This window comes from Taudactylus pleione, unplaced genomic scaffold, assembly GCF_031769625.1.
Source record: "Taudactylus pleione unplaced genomic scaffold, aTauple2 ptg000838l, whole genome shotgun sequence".
Lineage (NCBI taxonomy): Eukaryota > Metazoa > Chordata > Amphibia > Anura > Myobatrachidae > Taudactylus > Taudactylus pleione.
In genome coordinates this window covers 1334404-1357283 of record NW_028285240.1, presented here as the reverse complement: position 1 = coordinate 1357283, position 22880 = coordinate 1334404, and the positions used below count along the sequence as shown (strand labels likewise).

The 22880-nt window shown below is 50.9% G+C and overlaps 1 protein-coding gene across 11 annotated transcripts in view; it reads right to left on the bottom strand.

Annotated features, from left to right (window-relative positions):
* Positions 1-22880, bottom strand: part of LOC148474522 (uncharacterized) — a 174684-nt gene that overhangs the window by 13701 nt on the left and 138103 nt on the right. For 7 of the 11 annotated variants that reach the window (XM_088458483.1, XM_088458485.1, XM_088458487.1 and 4 more), the window contains 6 exons: positions 22406-22506; positions 20316-20525; positions 11373-11538; positions 11209-11271; positions 9859-10271; positions 9109-9240 (listed from right to left, as the gene is read on the bottom strand). In XM_088458483.1, coding sequence (XP_088314609.1) covers positions 9109-9240; positions 9859-10271; positions 11209-11271; positions 11373-11538; positions 20316-20525; positions 22406-22506 — 1085 coding nt within the window. The remainder of the gene's footprint in view (positions 1-9108; positions 9241-9858; positions 10272-11208; positions 11272-11372; positions 11539-20315; positions 20526-22405; positions 22507-22880) is intronic. The other 4 variants (XM_088458489.1, XM_088458491.1, XM_088458492.1 and 1 more) reach the window with 2 other exon arrangements.

Below are 22880 nucleotides of genomic sequence, written 5' to 3'. Positions count from 1 at the left end.
CCAGGCAGAGCATGACAGAAGTGTAAATACGCCAGTTTTTAGATGTACCATGTGCGGCAAATATGGGCTGGCGCAACTGCGCGCTGATGAGGAGCAAGTGTACAGATCGGAAGGGAATCATTGCAAGATGCGCACGACTCTGTATGTGGGCGAATACACACAAGGCTTCCACGCACTGCAGGAAAACGTGCGGCAGATTCAGGCCCATAATGTGTTTGGAATTCTATGAAGCCGCGACCTCTCCCTTTCAGTGTCATCACCTTATATAAAGCAAAAAGCGGTGATCGTGTACATTATATCACACAGAACGGGCATGGAGGCTCACTACCCGGCCCTACTGTGCAGCCCCCCACAAAGAACAGGGCTAACCTAGTACGCCATTAATGTCTCACACGCATGAGGGCATCACTAGAGAACATGGCATAGGGTAGAATCAGACAGGGCACCACCTCAGTGAGTACGTAGAGGGCAATTTCATGCCATGTGTGCCTTGCTCAGAGTGCAGACGCCCATGTGTGACCATTTAAACTTTGGGCTTCCGGTAAAGTTAATCTACTGGCAGTGGAAACAATCAATTCTGCATTCAATTTTAGGAGCAGAAGAGCTCCTACACCTCCCTGGCAGCTTCCTTCCTACCTTCACCCATGGCCCTGTCTCCATATCCCCAATACTACAGGCTCAGTGGTGGGGTAGGGCAGCACATAGCTAGGGGGGGCAGTGGAGGGAAGGGGCATGCTCAGGTAGGCACAGTACAGTAAGGGCATGCTCAGGTAGGCACAGTACAGTAAGGGCATGTTTGCCTATAAATGCAGAGCGGCATATCAGATGCTTGGAGAACCTGAGCCGTATTATGTGCTGCTGTACCGGGGCAGACACCAGACAATGATGGTCGCCTGCACTAGGAAAGCGCTTGTGACTGGCTGCTAGCGAATGCTGGAATAGGTGATTGCGTCATTTCCCCGCCATAGATTAAGCTTTTTCTGTGCATAGTTTAGCAGCATTTCCTCTCTCAGCACGAGGCGGAGATGTTCCTGACTTATTGAGGCCTAGTAGTGAATGCGGATTTTGCAAGGAAACCCCCCCCCCCCCCCCCCTAATGACAGACTGCTCCTACGGTTACCAGGCACACAGGAAGTGTATCCGCAGTCACACAAACACCATGCCCACCCGCCCCAATGACGGACTTTCCACAGAATTCCAGTACGAAAATACACTGGTGGCCAAAATTGTGGACAAATTTGAATGTTTATCAACTTCGAATGCTTATAAAAAAACTGTTACATGTCATGCAGTGCAATGGTTCATATATCAAATGAAAGGAAATTTAATGCTGAATTCAACACAATGAACAGAGGTCAAATATCTGCGTTACAAGGGAAGTTATGCCATGAAAACAACACTTACGGGTGAAAATATGAGATATGGTAAGAACTTACCTTTGTTATCTCTATTTCTACGAAGTCCATAGGGTTCCACAGGATACCTTCGGGTATAGGTGATGACGTCAGGCATCAGGCACCATAGAGTTAAGTTTTCAGCCTCCCAGGATGTAACTAGGGTCCTTCTCCTATACCCCACCCCCGAGCCAAGGCATCTCAGTTACGTATCAGGCCATAGGTCGGAGGAGGAGAAGAAGAGAGAGAAGAAAGGTCTGGACACACACAAGAATCACATTCTCACCAGAGGGAGACGGAAAAACCGGTGACCAGAGTAAAGCCCATCTGCAGCACAGGTGCGACAGGACGGGAGTCCTGCGGAACCCTATGGACTTCGTAGAAATAGAGATAACAAAGGTAAGTTCTTACCATATCTCATTTTCTACTTCAGGGTCCATAGGGTATCCACAGGATACCTTTGGGATGTCCCAAAGCAGAATCCTTCAAGGGTGGGGACGCTCCTGTGCTGAAAGTAGAATCCGCCGCCCGAAGGAAGCATCCTGAGAGGCAAAGGTGTCAAACGCGTAATACCTCACATCGGTATGGACAGAGGACCACGTGGCAGCCTTGCAGATCTGGACTGCCGAGGCACCACGTCGAGCTGCCCACGAAGGACCCACAGACCTAGTGGAATGAGCACTCACAGACGATGGAACCGGCAGGCCTTCATGAAGATAAGCTTCTGAAATGGCCATACGAATCCAGGCTGCCAAAGTTTGCTTTGAAGCAGGTCAACCCTTTTTATGGAAGCCATAGAGGACAAACAAGGCATCCGACTTCCTAAACGAAGAAGTGCGGTCAACATAAATCCTTCGGGCCCGCACAACGTCCAAAGTGGCCTCACCCACTGACAGGTCAGGTGAGTTAAAAGCCGGCACAACGATTTCCTCATTGATATTAAAACGGGAAACAACTTTGGGAAGAAAATCAGGACGAGTGCGCAGCACCGCCCTGTTCCCATGAAAAATCAAGAAAGGGGGGGTCACCAGAGAGAGCCCCTAAATCAGAAACACGTCTGGCCGAAGCGATGGCCAGAAAGAAAATTGTTTTAGCTGTCAGCCATTTAAGATCCACTGAGCCCAGTGGTTCAAACGGCGGTGCCTGGAGAGCCCTCAGGACCACAGCTAAATCCCAAGGCGCCACCGGTGGAACAAATGGCGGCTGAATTCGAAGAACACCTTGCATAAAGGTGCGCACATCAGGGATTGTAGCAATCCTACGATGGAACCAGACAGACAGGGCAGATACCTGCACCTTCAAAGAAGCAAGGCGAAGCCCATGGTCTAGTCCCGCCTGTAGGAAGGCTAGCACTCTAGACAGACGGAACTCCCGAGGTGCATAACCTCTCAGTCGACACCATTGGAAGAACGTATGCCACACACAATGGTATATTCTTGCAGAAGACGGTTTCCGAGTTCTCAGCATAGTGCGTACTACAGAGCTGGAAAACCCCCTGGACCTTAACATGGCCGTCTCAACAGCCATACCGTCAAAGACAGGTGAGTCAGGTCCGGGTGAAGACAAGGACCCTGTGACAGTAGGTCCGGTCGTAGCGGCAACCGCAGAGGAATGTCCACGGACAGACCCTGAAGGTCTGAGAACCAGTGCCGTCTGGGCCACGCGGGAGCTATCAACAGGAGCATCCCTCCTTCCTGTTTGAATTTCCGAATTACCCGTGGAAGAAGGGAACACGGAGGAAAGAGATAAGCAAACCGAAACGTCCACTGGACGGACAGAGCATCCACCAGAGACGCCTTTTCGTCTCTTGTGCGAGACCCGTACACCGGCAACTTCTTGTTGTGCCGTGACGCCATGGAGGTCGATCTCTGGAAGACCCCACCTGTCCACCAGAAGTTGAAAGAAGTCCTGGTGCAGAGACCATTCCCCCGGATGAACGTCCTGGCGACTGAGAAAGTCGGCCTCCCAGTTGAGGACTCCCGGGATGAATACCGCTGATATGGACGGGAGATTGTGCTCCGCCCAGATCAGGATGCGGGACACCTCTACGAGTGCCGCCCGACTTCGGGTTCCTCCTTGCCGATTTATGTAGGCCACGGTGGTGGCGTTGTCCGACTGGACCTGCACGGGATGACCGTGGAGAACCCGATGAGCCTGCTGGAGAGCATTGAAAACGGCGCGGAGTTCCAAGATGTTTATCGGAAGCTCCTTTTCCGCCTAAGTCCATCTGCCCTGGAACAAGTGTGGACCAGAGACCGCTCCCCAGCCCCGAAGACTGGCGTCCGTCGTCAAAAGGACCCAGTTCGCCACCCAAAACGGACGAACCTTGTTGAGATGGGTCGTCTGCAACCACCAGGCAAGGGACAGGCGAACCTCCGGAGTGAGCACCATCGTCTGGGATTTGAGACTCTGAGGCAGTCCATTCCATTTGGACAGGATCAATTGCTGCAGAGGTCTGGAGTGAAACTGGGCATATTCCACCATGTCGAATACCGACACCATGGAGCCCAGTAACCTCATTGCCGAGTGAAGAGACACACGGCGACTCTGCAGACAACAGCAAGGCAGAGATCTTTTCCCCCGTCACAAAGATCCGCTGCTGTCTGGAGTCCAACAAGGCTCCGAGGTGCAGAATCCTCTGAAACGGGATCAGGGTGGACTTTTGCCAGTTTATTAACCAGCTGTGACGTTGCAGTACTGCAATCGTCAGATCCAGATGGTGTAGAAGGAGCTCCGGAGATCCTGCTACCAACAGAAGGTCGTCTAGGTACAGCAACATGCAGACTCCCTGCAGCCACAGAGATGCAGCCATGACCGCCATAACCTTGGTGAACACACGTGGTGCTGTCGCCAGGCCAAAAGGTAACGCCCGGAACTGGAAGTGATCGTTGCGGATTGCAAACCTGAGGAACTGTTGATGGCGCAAAAGAATAGGGACATGCAGGTAAGCGTCCTGTATGCCCAACGACACCATGTAATCCCCAGGTTCCAGCGCCAGAATGATGGACCGTAGGGTCTCCATCCGAAACCTCGGCACCCGCAAAGACTTGTTGAGGGCTTTGAGGTTGAGGATCGGACGGCACGACCCATTGGGTTTCTGCACCAAAAACAGATTGGAATAGAAACCCTGGCCCTTCTGGGAGAAAGGAACAGGCACTATAACTCCAGCCTGGAGCATAGTGTGCAAAACCTTCCGCAGTTCCAAGGCTTTGTTCCGGTCTGATGGAAGACCCGTGGTGAAGAATCGGGATGGGGGCCTGTGCCGAAAGGAGAGGGCATACCCGTGAGAAACCACCTCGTGAACCAAACTGTCTGTCGTGGTTACCGACCAACACTGGGCGAACCGTAGCAGGCGGCCTCCCACTCTGGGATCCCCCAAAGGGAGGCCCGGACCGTCAGGCTGCAGGTTTGTCATCGGACTTGGGGGCGGACGTCTGGTACTCCAGGCCTGCTTCCGGAGCTTGGCCGATTTTTTGGGGCCAGCCTGACGGGGAAAGGACTGTGCTTTAGGCCTACCCTGGGCCCTGTAAGGCCGAAAGGACGACGTACCTGAACTGGAAGGAACTGCAGCAGACGGGAGACATGCCGATTTGGCTGCCGCCAGCGTGGCTACAATTTTGTCCAGATCCGGACCAAATAGGACTTCTCCATTAAAAGACAAAGCTTCCAAACCCTTTTTGGAATCAGCGTCCGCCTTCCAAGATCGCAACCATAAGGTGCGATGAGCAGTCACAGCTGCCGAAGAAACCCGAGAAGTTAGGGTACTGATCCATAAAGATGGCCACCGAGGAGTAGAGAGGAGGCCGGCCTGGGGGAGGAGCACTGCCACAGGGCCAATCGGCAGGTGCAGAGAGGGCTGTGTGCAGCGGGGGAGGCGCCGGCTGTGTACAGGGAAGGCGCGCTCCCCTGGCATTCAATTAACCCCTGGGACACCGCAGCGCTACCGCTCAGCTGCGGTCCGCTGTCCCAGGGGGGTAGTGGAAGCGCAGGTCCGAAACCTGGCTCCACGCTGCAGCCAGTCCCCAGGGGGCCCCCTGCCTGGGGACTCCGGACCATGTTCCAGCGGGGACCCACCGCGGGACCCCGCTGCTTACCTGCTGTCCCCCTTAAATCCGGCCATGGTCCCAAACATCTGGGGTCACCGCTAGCTGTGACCCCAGATGCCTACCAGCATCCCCGGATCAGTACCGGCGGGGGTGTAGGGAAGACAGCATGGACGTCAAGAATGACTGTCCATGCTGTACCTCCAGATGTGCAGCCACAGCTGCCTTGTAGAAAAACTTCAGGCGCTATCCTTAGCCCCCCTCTAAACAGGTGCATCCAACTCTGGGCCGGGCACCAACGAAACTGAGATGCCTTGGCTCGGGGGCAGGGTATAGGAGGGGGACCCTAGTGCATCCTGGGAGGCTGAAAACTTAACTCTATGGTGCCCGATGCCTGACGTCATCACCTATACCCCAAGGTATCCTGTGGATACCCTATGGACCCTGAAGTAGAAATCCCTGTGTACTTATGTTACTGTCCTACCAGTATTTTGTTAGGTATCCTTTATTTTTCAAGACCGCAGCACAGCGACGTGATCCAGGATTGTGGTGGTAAGTGAAAATGGTCCTTCGTATGCAGCAATTGCGGGAGAAGTTGGTGGGAATGTGACAACATCAGGAGTAAGAAAGTTTTGTTTACGCTATCAGGAGGCACAATCTATACAAAACAAAGAAGAAAAATGCCGGAAAAAGTGCACAACAGCTGTTGATGATAGGAGAATAAAACGAATTTGCGTCAGGGACAGATGGACGTCATCTGCGGCCATTAGCAGTAACCTGAGTGCAACTGGTGTTTTTGTCAGTGCAAGAACGGTACGGAGAAGACTAACGGAGGTTGGTCTAAAAGGTAGGATTCCCCTAAAAAAAGCCATTGCTGAATAAAAAGCAGCGGCAGAAACGAATACAGTGGGCAAAAGAACACATTGCATGGACAGGTGGTCAGTGGAAACACGTGATATGGAGTGACGAAACTAAGATATCCATATTTGGTAGTGATGAGAGAAAATATCGGAGACGTCGCATCGGGGAAGAGGTACATCCAGATTGCATTCAAGCAACAACAAAGAATCCTACAAGTGTTATGATCTGGGCATGTATGAGAGCAGATGCTGTAGGCCGCCTTTATGTCATAGATGGCACACTGATACCATCCTACAAGTGTTATGATCTGGGCATGTATGACAGCAGATGCTGTAGGCCGCCTTTAGGTCATAGATGGCACACTGATACCATCCTACAAGTGTTATGATCTGGGCATGTATGACAGCAGATGCTGTAGGCCGCCGTTATGTCATAGATGGCACACTGATACCATCCTACAAGTGTTATGATCTGGGCATGTATGACAGCAGATGCTGTAGGCCGCCTTTAGGTCATAGATGGCACACTGACACCATCCTACAAGTGTTATGATCGGGGCATGTATGATAGCAGATGCTGTAGGCCACCTTTATGTCATAGATGGCACACTGAACAGCAGAAAGTACACTTGACACCATCCTACAACCAAAACTTCTACCTTCTATCAGGATCTTTTTCCAGATAATGCCCCATTTTTTCCCATCAGGATTCAGCTCCCTGCCACACTGCACGGACATACAAACAGTGGTTCACGGAGAATGACATACAGGTGCTGGGATGGCCAGGAAACAGCCCAGACCTGAACCCCATAGAACATTTGTGGTTCTCGTTGAAAAAAAACTGGTACATCTGAGGCGTCCATCCAATAAAAGACAATTAATTGAGGTTATAATTGTCTCATGGCACCACATAATAAAGAAGAAAGAGCTCCAAACATTGGTTGGCTCAATGACACGTCGCTGTGCTGTTGTCTTGAAAAATAAAGGATACCCAACAAAATACTGATAGGACAGTAACATCACAAGTACACAGGGATTTTCACCATAAGTGTTGATCTCACAGCATAACTTCCCTTGTAATGCAAATATTTGACCTCTGTTTATTGTGTTGAATTCAGCATTAAATTTCCTTTCATTTGATATATGAATCATTGCACTGCATGAAGTGTAACAGTTTTTATATGCATTTGAAGTTGAAAAATATTCAAATTTCAGAAAGTGTCCGCAATTTTGGCCACCACTGTAGATATATAACATATATAAATACATGTATTGAAGGCTTTGACAGTTTAACCATATTGATTTAGTGAGTTTACAACCATTCCAAATTTTTATTCGAAAACCATTCCTGCTACATCAGAGGTAGGCAGCCAGTGGCACCTCCAGCTGCCAGTCTTCGCAAAACTGGCAGGGAATGCTGGGATGTGTAGTTCCACAGCAGCTGGAATGCCACAGGTTCCCTTTGTTCTAGAGACATAGATATTAATCACCGTCATGTGATGTCATAGAAGGCGGGGTTTACAATGCAGCACCATAATCGTGATGTCACAATTCCACGTGTAACTCCGCCTGCCACATACAGGATAGGGGTCCCGACAGACCCAGAGCCATGGATACAAGAGGGAATCCCTGCAGCAGCAGAGACGGGTAGGGAGGGGATCGCAGGAATGCTGAACACATGAGAACAGCTGAAAGTTGTACTAAAAAAAAAAAAAAATGAACAAAACTACCCGCCAAGCGCCTAAATTCTGTACGATAAAACATTAGCCAGAAACCTCCCCTCAGACGGGTCATAGTGAGAATGTCGACAGGTTCTAAATGTAAACATGGACAATGTAAACAAAGTCAAAATGCCGACCGTACATTTTCATGTAACTATTAGGGTTACGTTTAGAGTTGGGTTTTTGCTTATTTTAGCCTTACCCCTAAACCTGTTTACATGTTAAAATGCCGACATGGTCATAATGTCGATGTATAGCTATGTTGACATTTATGAATGTAGACATTTCCTTTGTCAACATTCAGAATCTGCCGACATTCTGTTGACTTTTCATACCACACGCCCACCAAAAAGGCCAAGTATAATATGGTATTGAGGTCACGAAGTTCAGTGATGGGTTTATACAGTACAGAAACTGTGACGACGATTTTACCAAACACAACGTACTTTCCACGTACTCATAATATTCACTGAATTTAAACCATTTTTGCATGGAGCGTGTTACTTCGGACTAATTACTCACATATCTATGGAGGAAAACTAGATTGGCCACACGGTCACAGAGATCCTGTATCTGGCTACAGACCGGAACCTGACGTCACGAACCTCTGCGGTTCCTCAGAGCAGGTCACATGACCTGGAGCGTGAGGGGTCTCTCGCTCTCCCCCGAGATAAAAGCTTCCAATAGCAAATCCCCAGGGACAAGCAGCAGTATCAGGTACCCCGAAGTCACAGCACTGTCAGTGTTACAAAGGACTAAACCAATATATATCCAGAATGGTTTGTATTGTATAACAGCGCTATCTGGATCCGTAATACAGTTCTGAGTGATGTCGCACTAATACATACCCAACCCCGCTGCTCTGAGCGTGCTGGCTCTTCTTTATATCTCAGGTAGCGGTACTGAGAAATGGCGCACTGGGCGGATTCTATGGCAGTACCTACCTGTAACGCAGGACTGCGGGAGGTACACAGGGGAGCATTGCCTTATGCTGACAGTACAGGTAGGAGAGTAGGGAGTCAGGAGAGGAAGGAAGAGAATCAGGAGAAGAAGTGACAGGAGAGAGCCGGCAGCGGCCCGGGACACTCACTTTCCCATTGCTCTGCTTTTGTGCGGCCTCTTTGGGCTCTGCGGGCTTAGCGCTGGCTGCTTTGGAGGCAGCGGAGGGTACAGGTTTTCGGGCTGTGCTGGTTGGCACAGGTTTTTTCTCTACTTTTGCCTGCTGAGGGAAATGTAAGACGGTTTATGAGAACAGCAATGAGAAGACATCTTACAAGTCTGCCATCCCAACATAAACCCTCCAATCAGTGACCGGCGCCGACACCGCGGCTAATACCAAACATTTACCTGCGACATAAAGGGGCGTAACTGGAAAATGGCCGATCTGCAGCAGATTTGTGCGCACTCCTGAGACTTAACCAACTGCGCTAGACAGGGCTTAAGCCTCCTAAGTAAAGACCATTCTAATATGTATCGGAGTGCTAGCTCTGAGGGACAGCCCAACTTTCACCACAGAGAACACATCCCTGTCATTGGAAATCACGAAAACAAGGCCTCGAGGGGTTACAGGCTGCAACGCACTGCCCGCTAGGTGCGGCCTCTATGCGGAGACCCCTGAAGACTTCCTGTGGGTGACATGTAAAATATGGATGGGGAACTGACAGACGGATGACCATGCACCGCCAGCTACAATAACGATCACATCTGACCAGTAACCGGCTCATCTCTGCACAGATGTCATCTCCACATACGATGAGCGTCACACAATACAGCAGCCAGTTCATGGGAGGGAATGGCAGGATGTACAATGTATCACAATACAGACCCAGGGAACGCTCACCTTGCCGCCCCCAGGCTGGTGTTTCAGGTTGTCAGTCGATCCAATCTTGGAGCGTATGTTCTTCAGGTCAGGGGCTGTTGCCGGACGAGGTTGTTTGGGAGCAGCAATGGGTCTACTGGAGGGAGCAGTGAGGGGTTTGCTGGAGGGAGCAGTGAGGGGTTTGCTGGAGGGAGCAGGAACGGGCTTACTGGTGGGGGCCACAGTTGATTTACTGGCAGGGCCCATGCCGGTTTTACTGGATGGGGCAGGTCTAGTAGGGGGCAGTTTCTTCACATCTCCCGAAGCACCGGAAAGTGTTTTAGAAGCAGTAAGTTTGGTGGCCTTGGGCCGGCTGAGGGCAGGACCGGGGCTGGCGGGAGCGGTTCCGTTGCTCTTCGTTACGTCAGCTGGAACAGTTTTGGGGCGACTCAGGTCTGAAATACAAATGGTGATATTTTAAGAGTACAGAAGTAGCAAAAAGGAGAGTTATGGTAAAACTTACCCTTGTTAACTCTTTCTTCGAAGTCCATAGGGTCCACAGGGTGACATTGGGGTGTAGGTGGGACTTGGAGGACCGGACACCAACAGCAAAGCTTTTCAATCCCAGGATGCTCCGGTCCTTCCCCCCCTATACCCCGCCCACAGCCTGGAGGCAACTTAGTTTTGTTAAGAAGCCCAAGGCAGGAGCAGGACAGGAAAGAGGAAAGACTGGGACACTGAGGAATCGCACTCTCACACAGAGAAGGAAACCGTGACAAAGAGAAGAAGCCCATAGAAGCCAGGTGCGTCAGGGCAGGTGCCTTGTGGACTTCAAAGAAAGAGTTAACTAGCCGAGGGCTGATGTCACGGCGCTGCGGAGGGATGATGGAGAAGCAGTGCAGACGTCCAAGGGACAGTCTCGTGCTGCAGCTCAGTAGTAAAAATACTAGAAATAAATATAAATCATAAAAATAAGCTTGGGATGCTTAAAGCAGCCTCACTATTAAAAATGGTGACCCAGCTCCGGCCGGACAACAACGAAACTGAAGTGCCCTCAGGTTGTGGGCGGGGTATAGCGGGAAGGACCGGAGCATCCTGGGATTGAAAAGCTTTGCCGTTGGTGTCCGGTGCTCTAGTTCCCCCACCTACACCCCAATGTCTCCCTGTGGAGCCCTATGGTCCCTGAAGAAGAAATGAAGAACAAAGACGTATATTTGGCTATCACCAATCTAGATCCAAACCGGATTTATTCATTATAATCAAAAAAGCAATTGCTGCGGTTCTCCCCTTCCCCCAGCACAGAGGAACCCCATGTCAGATCACACCTCCAACACCCGCTCCAGACAGTACCCCATCTATCCGTACATCCAGCGTGAGCGCCAAACTACATACCAATTGGGGATTTAGTCAGATTTGGCTTCTTGGCATCTGCCGCCCTCACATCATTCTTAAGAGCTGAAAAATAAGAGGGGTTCAGTGATGCCAACGGCTGCAGATACCATGTCTGCCAGTTACATGGAGGTATAGGACTAGTGCCAGCGGGCGTGACTACTTACATGTTGGCCGTTTTGGGGTGACGCTGGATTTTGCGGTAGGCCCTCCTGCGGTATTTGCAGCTACCGTGGATGAATTGAGCTTGGGGGCAGCAGGGCTGGCCTTGGCGGCAGACCGAGGGGTGGTCACAGGAATCGGGATCTTCTTTTCTGGGGTCTTTACAGGACTCTGCCAATCACAAAAATGCCACTTATTCATGATACAGCACAAAATGATTGGGATGAAACAGTAAAATCCCCATTAGTTCATTTCTCAGGTTCCAGTGTTCACTTCAATAACTCTTATTAGGAGATCTTATGTCACTGAGTAACAGAATAAGCCACAATAACAGCACCGCTCCTGCCAGTCTATTATTAGTATACATGCTGCAGTATCCAACCCTAACCCAATGCCCGATCTCTTCCTGTCCTCTATACAGTAACTAGTGTGTGTTATGTGACCCGCCATAGGCACTAACAGAATAAGGCACAATAACAGCAGATCTCCTGCCAGTCTATTATTAGTATACATGCTGCAGTATCCAACCCTAACCCAGTGCCCGATCTCTTCCTGTCCTCTATACAGTAACTAGTGTGTGTTATGTGACCCGCCATAGGCACTAACAGAATAAGGCACAATAACAGCACCTCTCCTGCCAGTCTATTATTAGTATACATGCTGCAGTATCCAACCCTAACCCAGTGCCCGATCTCTTCCTGTCCTCTATACAGTAACTAGTGTGTGTTATGTAACCCGCCATAGGCACTAACAGAATAAGCCACAATAACAGCATCTCTCCTGCCAGTCTATTATTAGTATACATGCTGCAGTATCCAACCCTAACCCAGTGCCCGATCTCTTCCTGTCCTCTATACAGTAACTAGTGTGTGTTATGTGACCCGCCATAGGCACTAACAGAATAAGCCACAATAACAGCACCGCTCCTGCCAGTCTATTATTAGTATACATGCTGCAGTATCCAACCCTAACCCAGTGCCCGATCTCTTCCTGTCCTCTATACAGTAACTAGTGTGTGTTATGTGACCCGCCATAGGCACTAACAGAATAAGGCACAATAACAGCAGATCTCCTGCCAGTCTATTATTAGTATACATGCTGCAGTATCCAACCCTAACCCAGTGCCCGATCTCTTCCTGTCCTCTATACAGTAACTAGTGTGTGTTATGTGACCCGCCATAGGCACTAACAGAATAAGCCACAATAACAGCATCTCTCCTGCCAGTCTATTATTAGTATACATGCTGCAGTATCCAACCCTAACCCAGTGCCCGATCTCTTCCTGTCCTCTATACAGTAACTAGTGTGTGTTATGTGACCCGCCATAGGCACTAACAGAATAAGGCACAATAACAGCAGCTCTCCTGCCAGTCTATTATTAGTATACATGCTGCAGTATCCAACCCTAACCCAGTGCCCGATCTCTTCCTGTCCTCTATACAGTAACTAGTGTGTGTTATGTGACCCGCCATAGGCACTAACAGAATAAGGCACAATAACAGCAGATCTCCTGCCAGTCTATTATTAGTATACATGCTGCAGTATCCAACCCTAACCCAGTGCCCGATCTCTTCCTGTCCTCTATACAGTAACTAGTGTGTGTTATGTGACCCGCCATAGGCACTAACAGAATAAGGCACAATAACAGCAGCTCTCCTGCCAGTCTATTATTAGTATACATGCTGCAGTATCCAACCCTAACCCAGTACCCGATCTCTTCCTGTCCTCTATACAGTAACTAGTGTGTGTTATGTGACCCGCCATAGGCACTAACAGAATAAGGCACAATAACAGCACCTCTCCTGCCAGTCTATTATTAGTATACATGCTGCAGTATCCAACCCTAACCCAGTGCCCGATCTCTTCCTGTCCTCTATACAGTAACTAGTGTGTGTTATGTAACCCGCCATAGGCACTAACAGAATAACAAGAGATATGGTAAGAACTTACCTTTGTTATCTCTGTTTCTACGAAGTCCATAGGGTCCACAGGGTTGACCTTGGGGTATAGCTGGATCTGGATCCACGGGCACCACGCAGTTAAAGCTTTGCTGCTCCCAGGATGCACTTGGGTCCGTCCTCCTCTATACCCCGCCCCGGCCACAGGCACCTCAGTTGGTAAGCAGCTAAGGCCGGAGGAGGAGACTAAACAGAGAGAAGGAAGACTGGAACACACAAGAAACCATACTCACAGAAATGGGAGACGGAAAACCGGTGACCAGCCACACAGCCCATTTGAAGCCAGGTGCGTCAGGGCGGGCGCCCTGTGGACCCCATGGACTTCGTAGAAACAGAGATAACAAAGGTAAGTTCTTACCATATCTCTTGTTTTCTACTTCAGGGTCCATAGGGGGTCCACAGGGTTGACCTTGGGGATGTCCCAAAGCAGTTCAACTAAGGGCGGGGACGCTCCTGTGCTGAAAGGAGTACCCGGCGCCCAAAGGATGCATCCTGAGAGGCGAAGGTGTCAAACGCATAAAACCTCAAAAACGTCTGAATTGAAGACCAAGTAGCCGCCTTACACAGCTGAACAGCGGAGGCGCCACGTCTAGCAGCCCAAGAGGGACCCACAGAACGAGTGGAATGAGCCTTAACAGAGGCTGGCACAGGTAAACCCTCCTGCGCATAAGCCTCACAAATAACTGAACGAAGCCAACGGGCTAACGTTTGCTTGTTGGCAGGCCAACCCCTCTTGTGAAAACCGAAGAGGACAAACAAAGAATCCGACTTCCTAACCGAAGCAGTCCGGTCCACATAGATTCTAAGTGCCCGGACCACATCCAAGGAAGCCTCACCAGCCGAAAGATCAGGTGACTGAAAAGCTGGCACAACAAGTTCCTGATTAATGTGGAACTTTGAAACCACTTTGGGCAAAAACTCAGGACGCGTGCGGAGCACTGCCCTGTCCTGGTGAAAAATCAGAAAAGGAGGGCGACAGGAAAGCGCCCCCAATTCTGAAACCCTCCTGGCCGAAGCAATTGCCAGGAGAAAAATGGTCTTAAACGTCAGCCACTTGAGCTCCACCGACTCAAGCGGCTCAAAAGGAGGACCCTGCAAGACCCTCAGTACCACCGTCAAGTCCCACGGAGCCACCGGAGGCACGAAGGGAGGCTGGATCCTGAGAACACCTTGGAAAAAGGTGTAAACATCTGGCAGTGTAGCAATCCGTCGCTGAAACCACACGGACAAAGCAGACACATGAACCTTCAGAGAGGCCAGGCGTAAGCAGAGGTCCAAACCCGATTGAAGAAATTCCAAGATTCTGGAAACCCGGAACACCTGCGGATCATAGTTTCTGGATTCACACCATTGAAAATAAGTGCGCCACACCCTGTGGTAAATCCGCGCGGAGGCAGGCTTGCGTGCCCTAAGCATGGTACCAATCACTGAACTGGAGAAACCCCTAGACCTCAAGACGGCTGTCTCAAGAGCCACGCCGTCAAAGACAGCTGACCCAGATCCGGGTAAAGGCAGGGCCCCTGAGACAACAGGTCCCGACGCTGAGGAAGAAGGTACGGAGCGTCGATGGAGAGGCACCTCAGATCGGAGTACCAAGGACGTCTGGGCCACGCCAGAGCCACCAGCACGAGCGTGCCGCCGTCCTGCTTGAATTTCCGCAGAACCCGAGGAAGTAAGGATATCGGAGGAAACAGATACGCCAGGTGAAACGTCCATTTCACCGACAGAGCGTCTACCAGACAGGCGCCTGCGTCTCTTGTCCTTGACCCGTAAACGGGCAACTTGTGATTGTGACGGGAGACCATCAAGTCCAGCTCCGGCAGCCCCCACCTGTCCACGAGTAGCTGAAACACCTCTGGGTGAAGCGACCATTCCCCGGGATGCACATCGTGATGGCTGAGGAAGTCCGCCTCCCAATTGAGGACTCCGGGAATGAAGACTGCCGAGATCGCTGGAACGTGACACTCCGCCCAAGCAAGAATGCGAGACACCTCCGACATTGCTGCCCGACTGCGAGTTCCCCCTTGGTGGTTGATGTACGCCACCGTGGTGGCGTTGTCGGACTGCACCTGAACCGCCCTTCCGTGAAGAGCGGGGCCGGACGACTGCAGGGCCCTGTACACAGCCCGCAGTTCCAGGATGTTGATGGGGAGAAGTGCTTCTTCCGCGGACCAACGACCCTGAAGCGATAATGAGCCGGTCACTGCCCCCCAACCCCGAAGACTGGCATCCGTCGTGAGCAGGACCCAGTCCGGGATCCAAAAGGGGCGCCCCTCGACCAGATGCACCGTCTGAAGCCACCAAGCCAAAGACTGCCGAACCTCCGCGGACAACACCAGCATCTGAGAGCGGATCCGGTGAGGTAACCCGTTCCATTCCGATAGAATCAGCCCCTGCAGGGGCCGGGAATGGAACTGGGCAAATTCCACCATGTCGAATGTCGACACCATGGACCCCAGAACTCTCATAGCTGAATGGACCGACAGGCGGCAACTGCTCAGGCAACTGTGTATCCGCAGCTGCAGGGAGGAGACCTTCTCTGGAGTCAGGAAAATCCGCTGCTGACGAGAATCCAGCAGGGCTCCCAAATGAACCATCCGCTGTGATGGAATCAGGGAGGACTTCTTCCAGTTTATCAACCACCCGTGTGCTTGAAGACAAGCAATGGTCAGGTGGAGATGTCGAAGAAGCACCTCCGGGGAGCTCGCCAGCAGCAGAAGATCGTCCAGGTACGGCAACAGACGTAGACCCTGACCCCGAAGGTGGGCAGCCATAACCGCCATCACCTTGGTGAACACCCTCGGAGCCGTGGAAAGGCCAAAAGGCAACGCCCGAAATTGGTAGTGATGGTTCAGGATAGCAAACCTCAGATACCGCTGATGTGCCGGTGCTATGGGCACATGGAGATAGGCGTCCTCGATATCGAGGGAGACCATATAATCCCCGGGTTCCATCGCCAGAATGATGGAACGTAACGTTTCCATCCTGAACCTGGGAACTCTGAGGTATCTGTTCAGAGACTTCAAATTCAGGATAGGGCGATGAGAACCATTGGGTTTCTGTACCAGAAACAGAGTAGAATAGTACCCCGTCCCGCGCTGAGACTGCGGAACGGGAACAATGACCCCTGCTTGTAGCAAGGATTCTATAGCTACCTGAATCTGACCAGCTTTGGTCTTGTCCAGAGAAGGACTCGTACAGAAAAACTGGTGGGGCGGCCTGAACCGAAAAGACAGGGCGTACCCCTGAGAGACTACTTCTCGAACCCAGGCATCCGTGGTGGTATTGTGCCAACACTGGGCGAATTGGAGAAGTCGGCCTCCCACTCTGGGGTCCCCCAGAGAGAGGCCCGTCCCATCAGGCAGCAGGCTTATCCTCCTGCTTGGAAGAAGGGCGCCGAGCACTCCATGCCTGCTTCTTGGGCTTGGGTGCGGCCTTGGTCGCCGAATGTCTCGGGAAGGACTGGCCCTTGGCCTTACCCTGAACCCGAAAGGCAGAGCTCCTCACTTTAGCCGGCGCAGAGGCCGAAGGGAGAAAAGCCGACTTGGACTTAGCCAAAGTATCCACTATTCTGTCCAAATCCGGACCAAATAGTAAATCACCATTAAAAGGCAAGGCCTCCAGACCCTTTTTTGAATCTGCATCAGCCCTCCAGGACCTCAGCCACAGGGAGCGCCGAGCAGATACCGCTGCAGCCGACACCCTAGAAGTGAGCAGGCTGGCATCCAAAGACGCTTCCCCAATATAGGAAGCTGCATCCCGCATCTGTCCCACTAACGCTCTCTGGATATCCGGAGCCTCATCAGGAAAGGTATCCTCCAAGGCATTGGCCCATGCCTCAATGGCTTTAGCCACCCAGGAGATAGCCATGGACGGGCGAGCCACCGCCCCGGAAAGAGAATAAATGGACTTTAAACAAGTCTCCACCTTCCTGTCCGTGGGATCCTTCAAAGAGGAGATAGACGGCAATGGCAACGTCGCGCTTTTGATCAAGCGGGTAACGTGGGAATCCACCGCCGGCGGAGTTTCCCATTTCCTGCAATGAGCTTCAGGAAAAGGATAGTTCGCCGCCAACCTCTTCTGTGGATGGAACCTCTTACTAGGTAATTGCCAGGCCGCCGCCATATGATCCGATAATTGATCAGACAGGGGGAACACAGTTGAGGTCACCTTGGCCTTTTTAAAATTAGGAAACTTCGACCTAGGGGCAGGCGCATCATCCTCAACATGTAGGATAGCCCGCACCGCCCTAACTAAGGCTGGAACATTAATGGAGGACTTAGCTTCCACCTCCTACCCCATGACATCAGAGTCAGAGTCCTCATGGATTTCTCCATCATCTGAGGATACTTCCGAGTCCGACAACTGCGCAGCTAGTGAACTCACAACCGGACGTTTAGACACCCTTGGTGGCACATCACCTTGCAACATGGACTGAAACGCCGAGGATGAAGCCGCCAGACTCTGTACGGAGCTGGATAGAACATCCACCCAAGGCGGAGGAGCCGTCGGAGCAACACTCTGCAAAGGCACTACAGACTGACACGTCCCTGGGGAAGACTGCACATACACAGGCAGTCCCGAGTAAGGACCCACAGTCTGGGCCCCGGGGGAAGACCGCAACATTTGTGGAACCCTCGGGGAATGGGGGATGGTGGGCTGCGGTAACGCCCTAGAAGGGACCGCTGATGGGACCGATAACCGGTCCGCAATAGACGCCAGCACCTGTGAAAACATCGCCCAAGGAGGGTCCTGTGATACAGGGGGGTTGGAGGGGCCCGGTACCAGCTGGCACCGCCCGCACAGACCATCCTGAGATAAGTCCTCCCCATCAACTCCAGCAGCACAGCGTCTGCAGGAAAATAGCACAGGAGCCACAGAGCGCTCAGTCTCCTCATCAGACATGATACCGTAAATCACAAGAAATAGGTATCACCAGAGGAATTACGGTTTTAACACCCGCGCACTCACCAGTATGCGACACAACAGCCCAGATATGGTACTGTGTAGCACACAACAGTATGTGACTGACCCCACAAATACGTGTTTTATATAAGTGAGGGTCTCAGAAAAACGCCCTTCCCCCACACACCTGCCGGGCCGTAGGAGAAGGAAAGGGATAGTTATAAGCTGACAGTAAGGAGAATAAGTCACAGACAGGCAGCACTAGCAATAGTCACATACAATGCAGAAAAGTTAGTACTCACTGCACCTTCCGCTACAATCAACCGCCCAGATTCAGTGTCTGGGAGGGCTATAGCGCTGTGTACACTGTCCTTTAGCAGGGGAGAGGTACACAGGGGGACCGGTCCACTTGATACCGCCTGGGAGTCTGCGATGTGCCAGTAAAGATGGCCGCCGGAGACCTCAGAGGAGGAGTGGCCGAGATAAGAGCAGCTCAGCGACGCCAGACTCCTAGTTGAAAGGCGCGCTGAGCTGAGGGGAGGTGCCGCTAGACAGGGAAGGCTGCCTCCCCTGGCTAGCAATTAACCCCCGGGTTGCCGGTCCCGCTACCAGCCTGATACCCTGGTGGTCTAGCGGACACGCGGGGTATTCCTCAAGTGAGGGGGAGCCCGCCGCCGCCGCTAGCGCCTCCGGTCTGTCCCCAGAGACCCGAGGCTCCTGACTGCATTGAAGTATCCGCGGGCCGCCGCACGCGGCGACCCGCGGCTTACCTGATCCCCGTCGCGTCCGGCAGCAGTCAAGGGAGTCCCCAGAGCCCGGCTAGTACAGGCTCTGGGGTCCCGCCGCGATCCCCAGAGCTGTACTGGCGTCGCGGCGCCAGCGGGGAGAAGGAGCGGCAGCGTGGACGTCCTAAAGGACAGTCTGATGCTGCCGCTCTAACAGTGTAAAAAAAGAAGAAAAAAATAAAAAATTCTCTTTTAAAATAAAGCTTAGGGGCTGCTCCTGCAGCCCCACTGCGACAGGGTGACCCGACTCCGGCCGGGCACCAACTAAAACTGAGGTGCCTGTGGCCGGGGCGGGGTATAGAGGAGGACGGACCCAAGTGCATCCTGGGAGCAGCAAAGCTTTAACTGCGTGGTGCCCATGGATCCAGATCCAGCTATACCCCAAGGTCAACCCTGTGGACCCCCTATGGACCCTGAAGTAGAAAAGCCACAATAACAGCACCTCTCCTGCCAGTCTATTATTAGTATATATGCTGCAGTATCCAACCCTAACCCAGTGCCCGATCTCTTCCTGTCCTCTATACAGTAACTAGTGTGTGTTATGTGACCCGCCATAGGCACTGATTAAGGCTTGGTGCATTTCTATGTACTTTATTAACAGGAAGAAAACGTATGCTATGCCTCCCCCAACGCTAGCTCTCACTGGGACCGTACACTAACACCTGAGTATTGTATGATGTAATAACCATGGCAGAGAGGTGGCAGCTGGCTGTGCTGTACACAGGAACACCATCAGGCTTGGGGCACACGTATTTGCAGCGACAAACGCTATTGATTTAGCATTGACTGGCCTGAATAGTGCTGGAAGCTGCCAGCATGAAGCATAATTAATTGCGCAACTCAGTTAAGAAGAAAGAAATTCTATTGTAATTTTAATTAATTACACCAGATGGCCCCATTGAAATCCAGCACAGCGAGAGCACGTACGACATGTGCTAAATAAACCGCGTACTGGAGGCGAGAGACTCCACGTATCCTGCAGAGCTGTGTAGGAGCAATTAACAAGTACCTCGTGCCTCCGTGGGTAATAAATCTATTCAATGTTATCCCGAGTCAGACCAAGCTTATAGCACACCGTGTCTTATGCACGCGATACAATATAATTCACCATGATCAGAGTAGGTAGGGTTTATTATCCCATATATGTAAGGTGATCACATGACTTTATGACGCTCACTGATAGGTAGAGGATGGGGGGGCAATACATGTGACCAGACCCCGGACAGCAGCGGCAAGACTCAGACAAAGGGCCCACACAAAGCACTAATCAGGTACCAGCAAGCGTTGAGGAATCACTTACCTTTGGCTTTGTGTCTTTAGGTGTTGCAGCTTTTGCCACACCCCCAAGCGGGCGTTTTGGGGTAGCATTGTTGTTGGGGGCAAGAGCAGGGGTGCTAGGCTTTTTGGGCTGGGTGAGTGTTGAGGAGACCAGTTTCTTGGGGCTGGGTGCAGACAGGGGTTTGCCTTTAGGGGTTGCAGCTGCAGCCTTGGATGGAGTTGCTGCTGTACCCTATATAGGGATATAAGAAATGATTGAGTCATATAGCGGATATACGGTGTGATGCAGTGTGGCCCATTACACCCCCCTAAACAGCTCACACTGATGGCACAGTACTGACATTACATATGGCCCCATAGCCTGCTGTAGGGATTGGTATGACACGCATATAAACGGGTATGAGGATCACCGTATGTTTTGACAGCTGGGTATTTGCTGATAATCCAGCGATGTCCGTAGTGAGTTTAGTACGTTATCAGGAACAAAACTTGGAAGTAATAGTAACGTAGCGTTGATTTAACATGAAGATAATCAAAACGGTCAGACAATTTATTATACCAGCGTAATGTCAAGGGGCATATGGCAAGGAGGAGATGAGAACTGCACCCAACACTGTACCCCCAGCTATCCTTTATCCTCTATGCCCAGATATATACCAGCGTAATGTCGTGGGACATATGGCAAGGAGGAGATGTGCACTGCACCCAACACTGTACCCCCAGCTATCCTTTATCCTCTATGCCCAGATATATACCAGCGTAATGTCATGGGACATATGGCAAGAAGGAGATGTGCACTGCACCCAACGCTGTACCCCCAGCTATCCTTTATCCTCTATGCCCAGATATATACCAGCGTAATGTCATGGGGGACATGGCAAGGAGAAGATGTGCACTGCACCCGACACTGTACCCCCAGCTATCCTTTATCCTCTATGCCCAGATATTTACCAGCGTAATGTCATGGGGGACATGGCAAGGAGAAGATGTGCACTGCACCCAACACTGTACCCCCAGCTATCCTCTATGCCCAGATATATACCAGCATAATGTCATGGGACATATGGCAAGGATGAGATGTGCACTGCACCCAACACTGTACCCCCAGCTATCCTTTATCCTCTATGCCCAGATATATACCAGCATAATGTTATGGGACATATGGCAAGAAGGAGATGTGCACTGCACCCAACACTGTACCCCCAGCTATCCTCTATGCCCAGATATATACCAGCATAATGTCATGGGACATATGGCAAGGAGGAGATGTGCACTGCACCCAACATTGTATCACCAGCTATCCTTTATCCTCTATGCCCAGATATATACCAGCATAATGTCATGGGACATTTGGCAAGGAGGAGATGTGCACTGCACCCAACATTGTACCCCCAGCTATCCTTTATCCTCTATGCCCAGATATATACCAGCGTAATGTCATGGGGCATATGGCAAGGAGGAGTTGTGCACTGCATTCCTTATTAGTACCCTGTGAGCTACACATCTTAATGCCATGTACCAATCCACAGGACCCTGCAATCTCGGCCCCATCACCGGCAAGGACACCCTCTCTGTCTCTGGTGCCACATTACAATTACATTTTCCTCCATGTTTATTATATTACCCCCCAGAATGTGAAAGCAGCGGCTTCTGATCCCATGTACAATAAGAAATCACAGACACATATGTAGAACCTAGCATGCACTTATGTCACTTACTAAAGAGGACCAGCCAATGCGGATATTTATAATTAATCTTTATGGCGTTTAATTCTATTTAAAGTCACATGCCCAAAACCTAAATGGCATGATGGGGGGCGGGAGCAGGGGCATAGGACGGTCAGCAATTCGGTGGCATCAGAGAGTCCGCTCACAGGTGTAAATCACTTTGGCCAGTACAGAGCACCAGTGGTCACTTACTAGTTACTAGTATAACAGGCCAGGACATGGCCCAATGTCACCATTTGCATATAGGGGCAGTAACTTGCATTAGGGGATCTATATGGGGTAGGTGTGTCCTTATTTAAAAGTAACAAAAAAAACACTATAAAGATTCATGTAAGTAACCATCGGTATGACTGATTGGCACCAGTGCCAGGCGTAGAACTCGTACCTTGACTTTCTTCTCAGGACTAGCAGGAAGTTCCTTGTTCGGTGGAGCAGTGATGTCACTTCCTGTAATAACTTTCACCGGTTCCGCTCCGTCTGTTTTCCCTGGTTGATGACATTTAGAGAGTTTGGTTATTTCGGAAGCTGCTGTAACTCTACAGGGTTCTCTCATCCTTATTAACAGAGAAACCGAGACTAAAGCTGGAAATAGATATTTGTGATGGAGACGCAGGTTAGTCTTACACTGTGCAGGAGTGATGGGGTAATAGTAATAATAATACAATACTTCCTGTACATGGTAGTAAGTGATTATATCTAAACCCCTCAATAGTGGATAAAGAAACTCAGTATTTTGTGACACAAGTGATTAGTGAACTACAAGATAAACGTGCAAAAACATAATCAGTGGCTTCCAAACATGCATCACAAAGCAGGGTAAGCCAGTCTGCCACCAAACCACAAACTGTGCCCCAATGCCT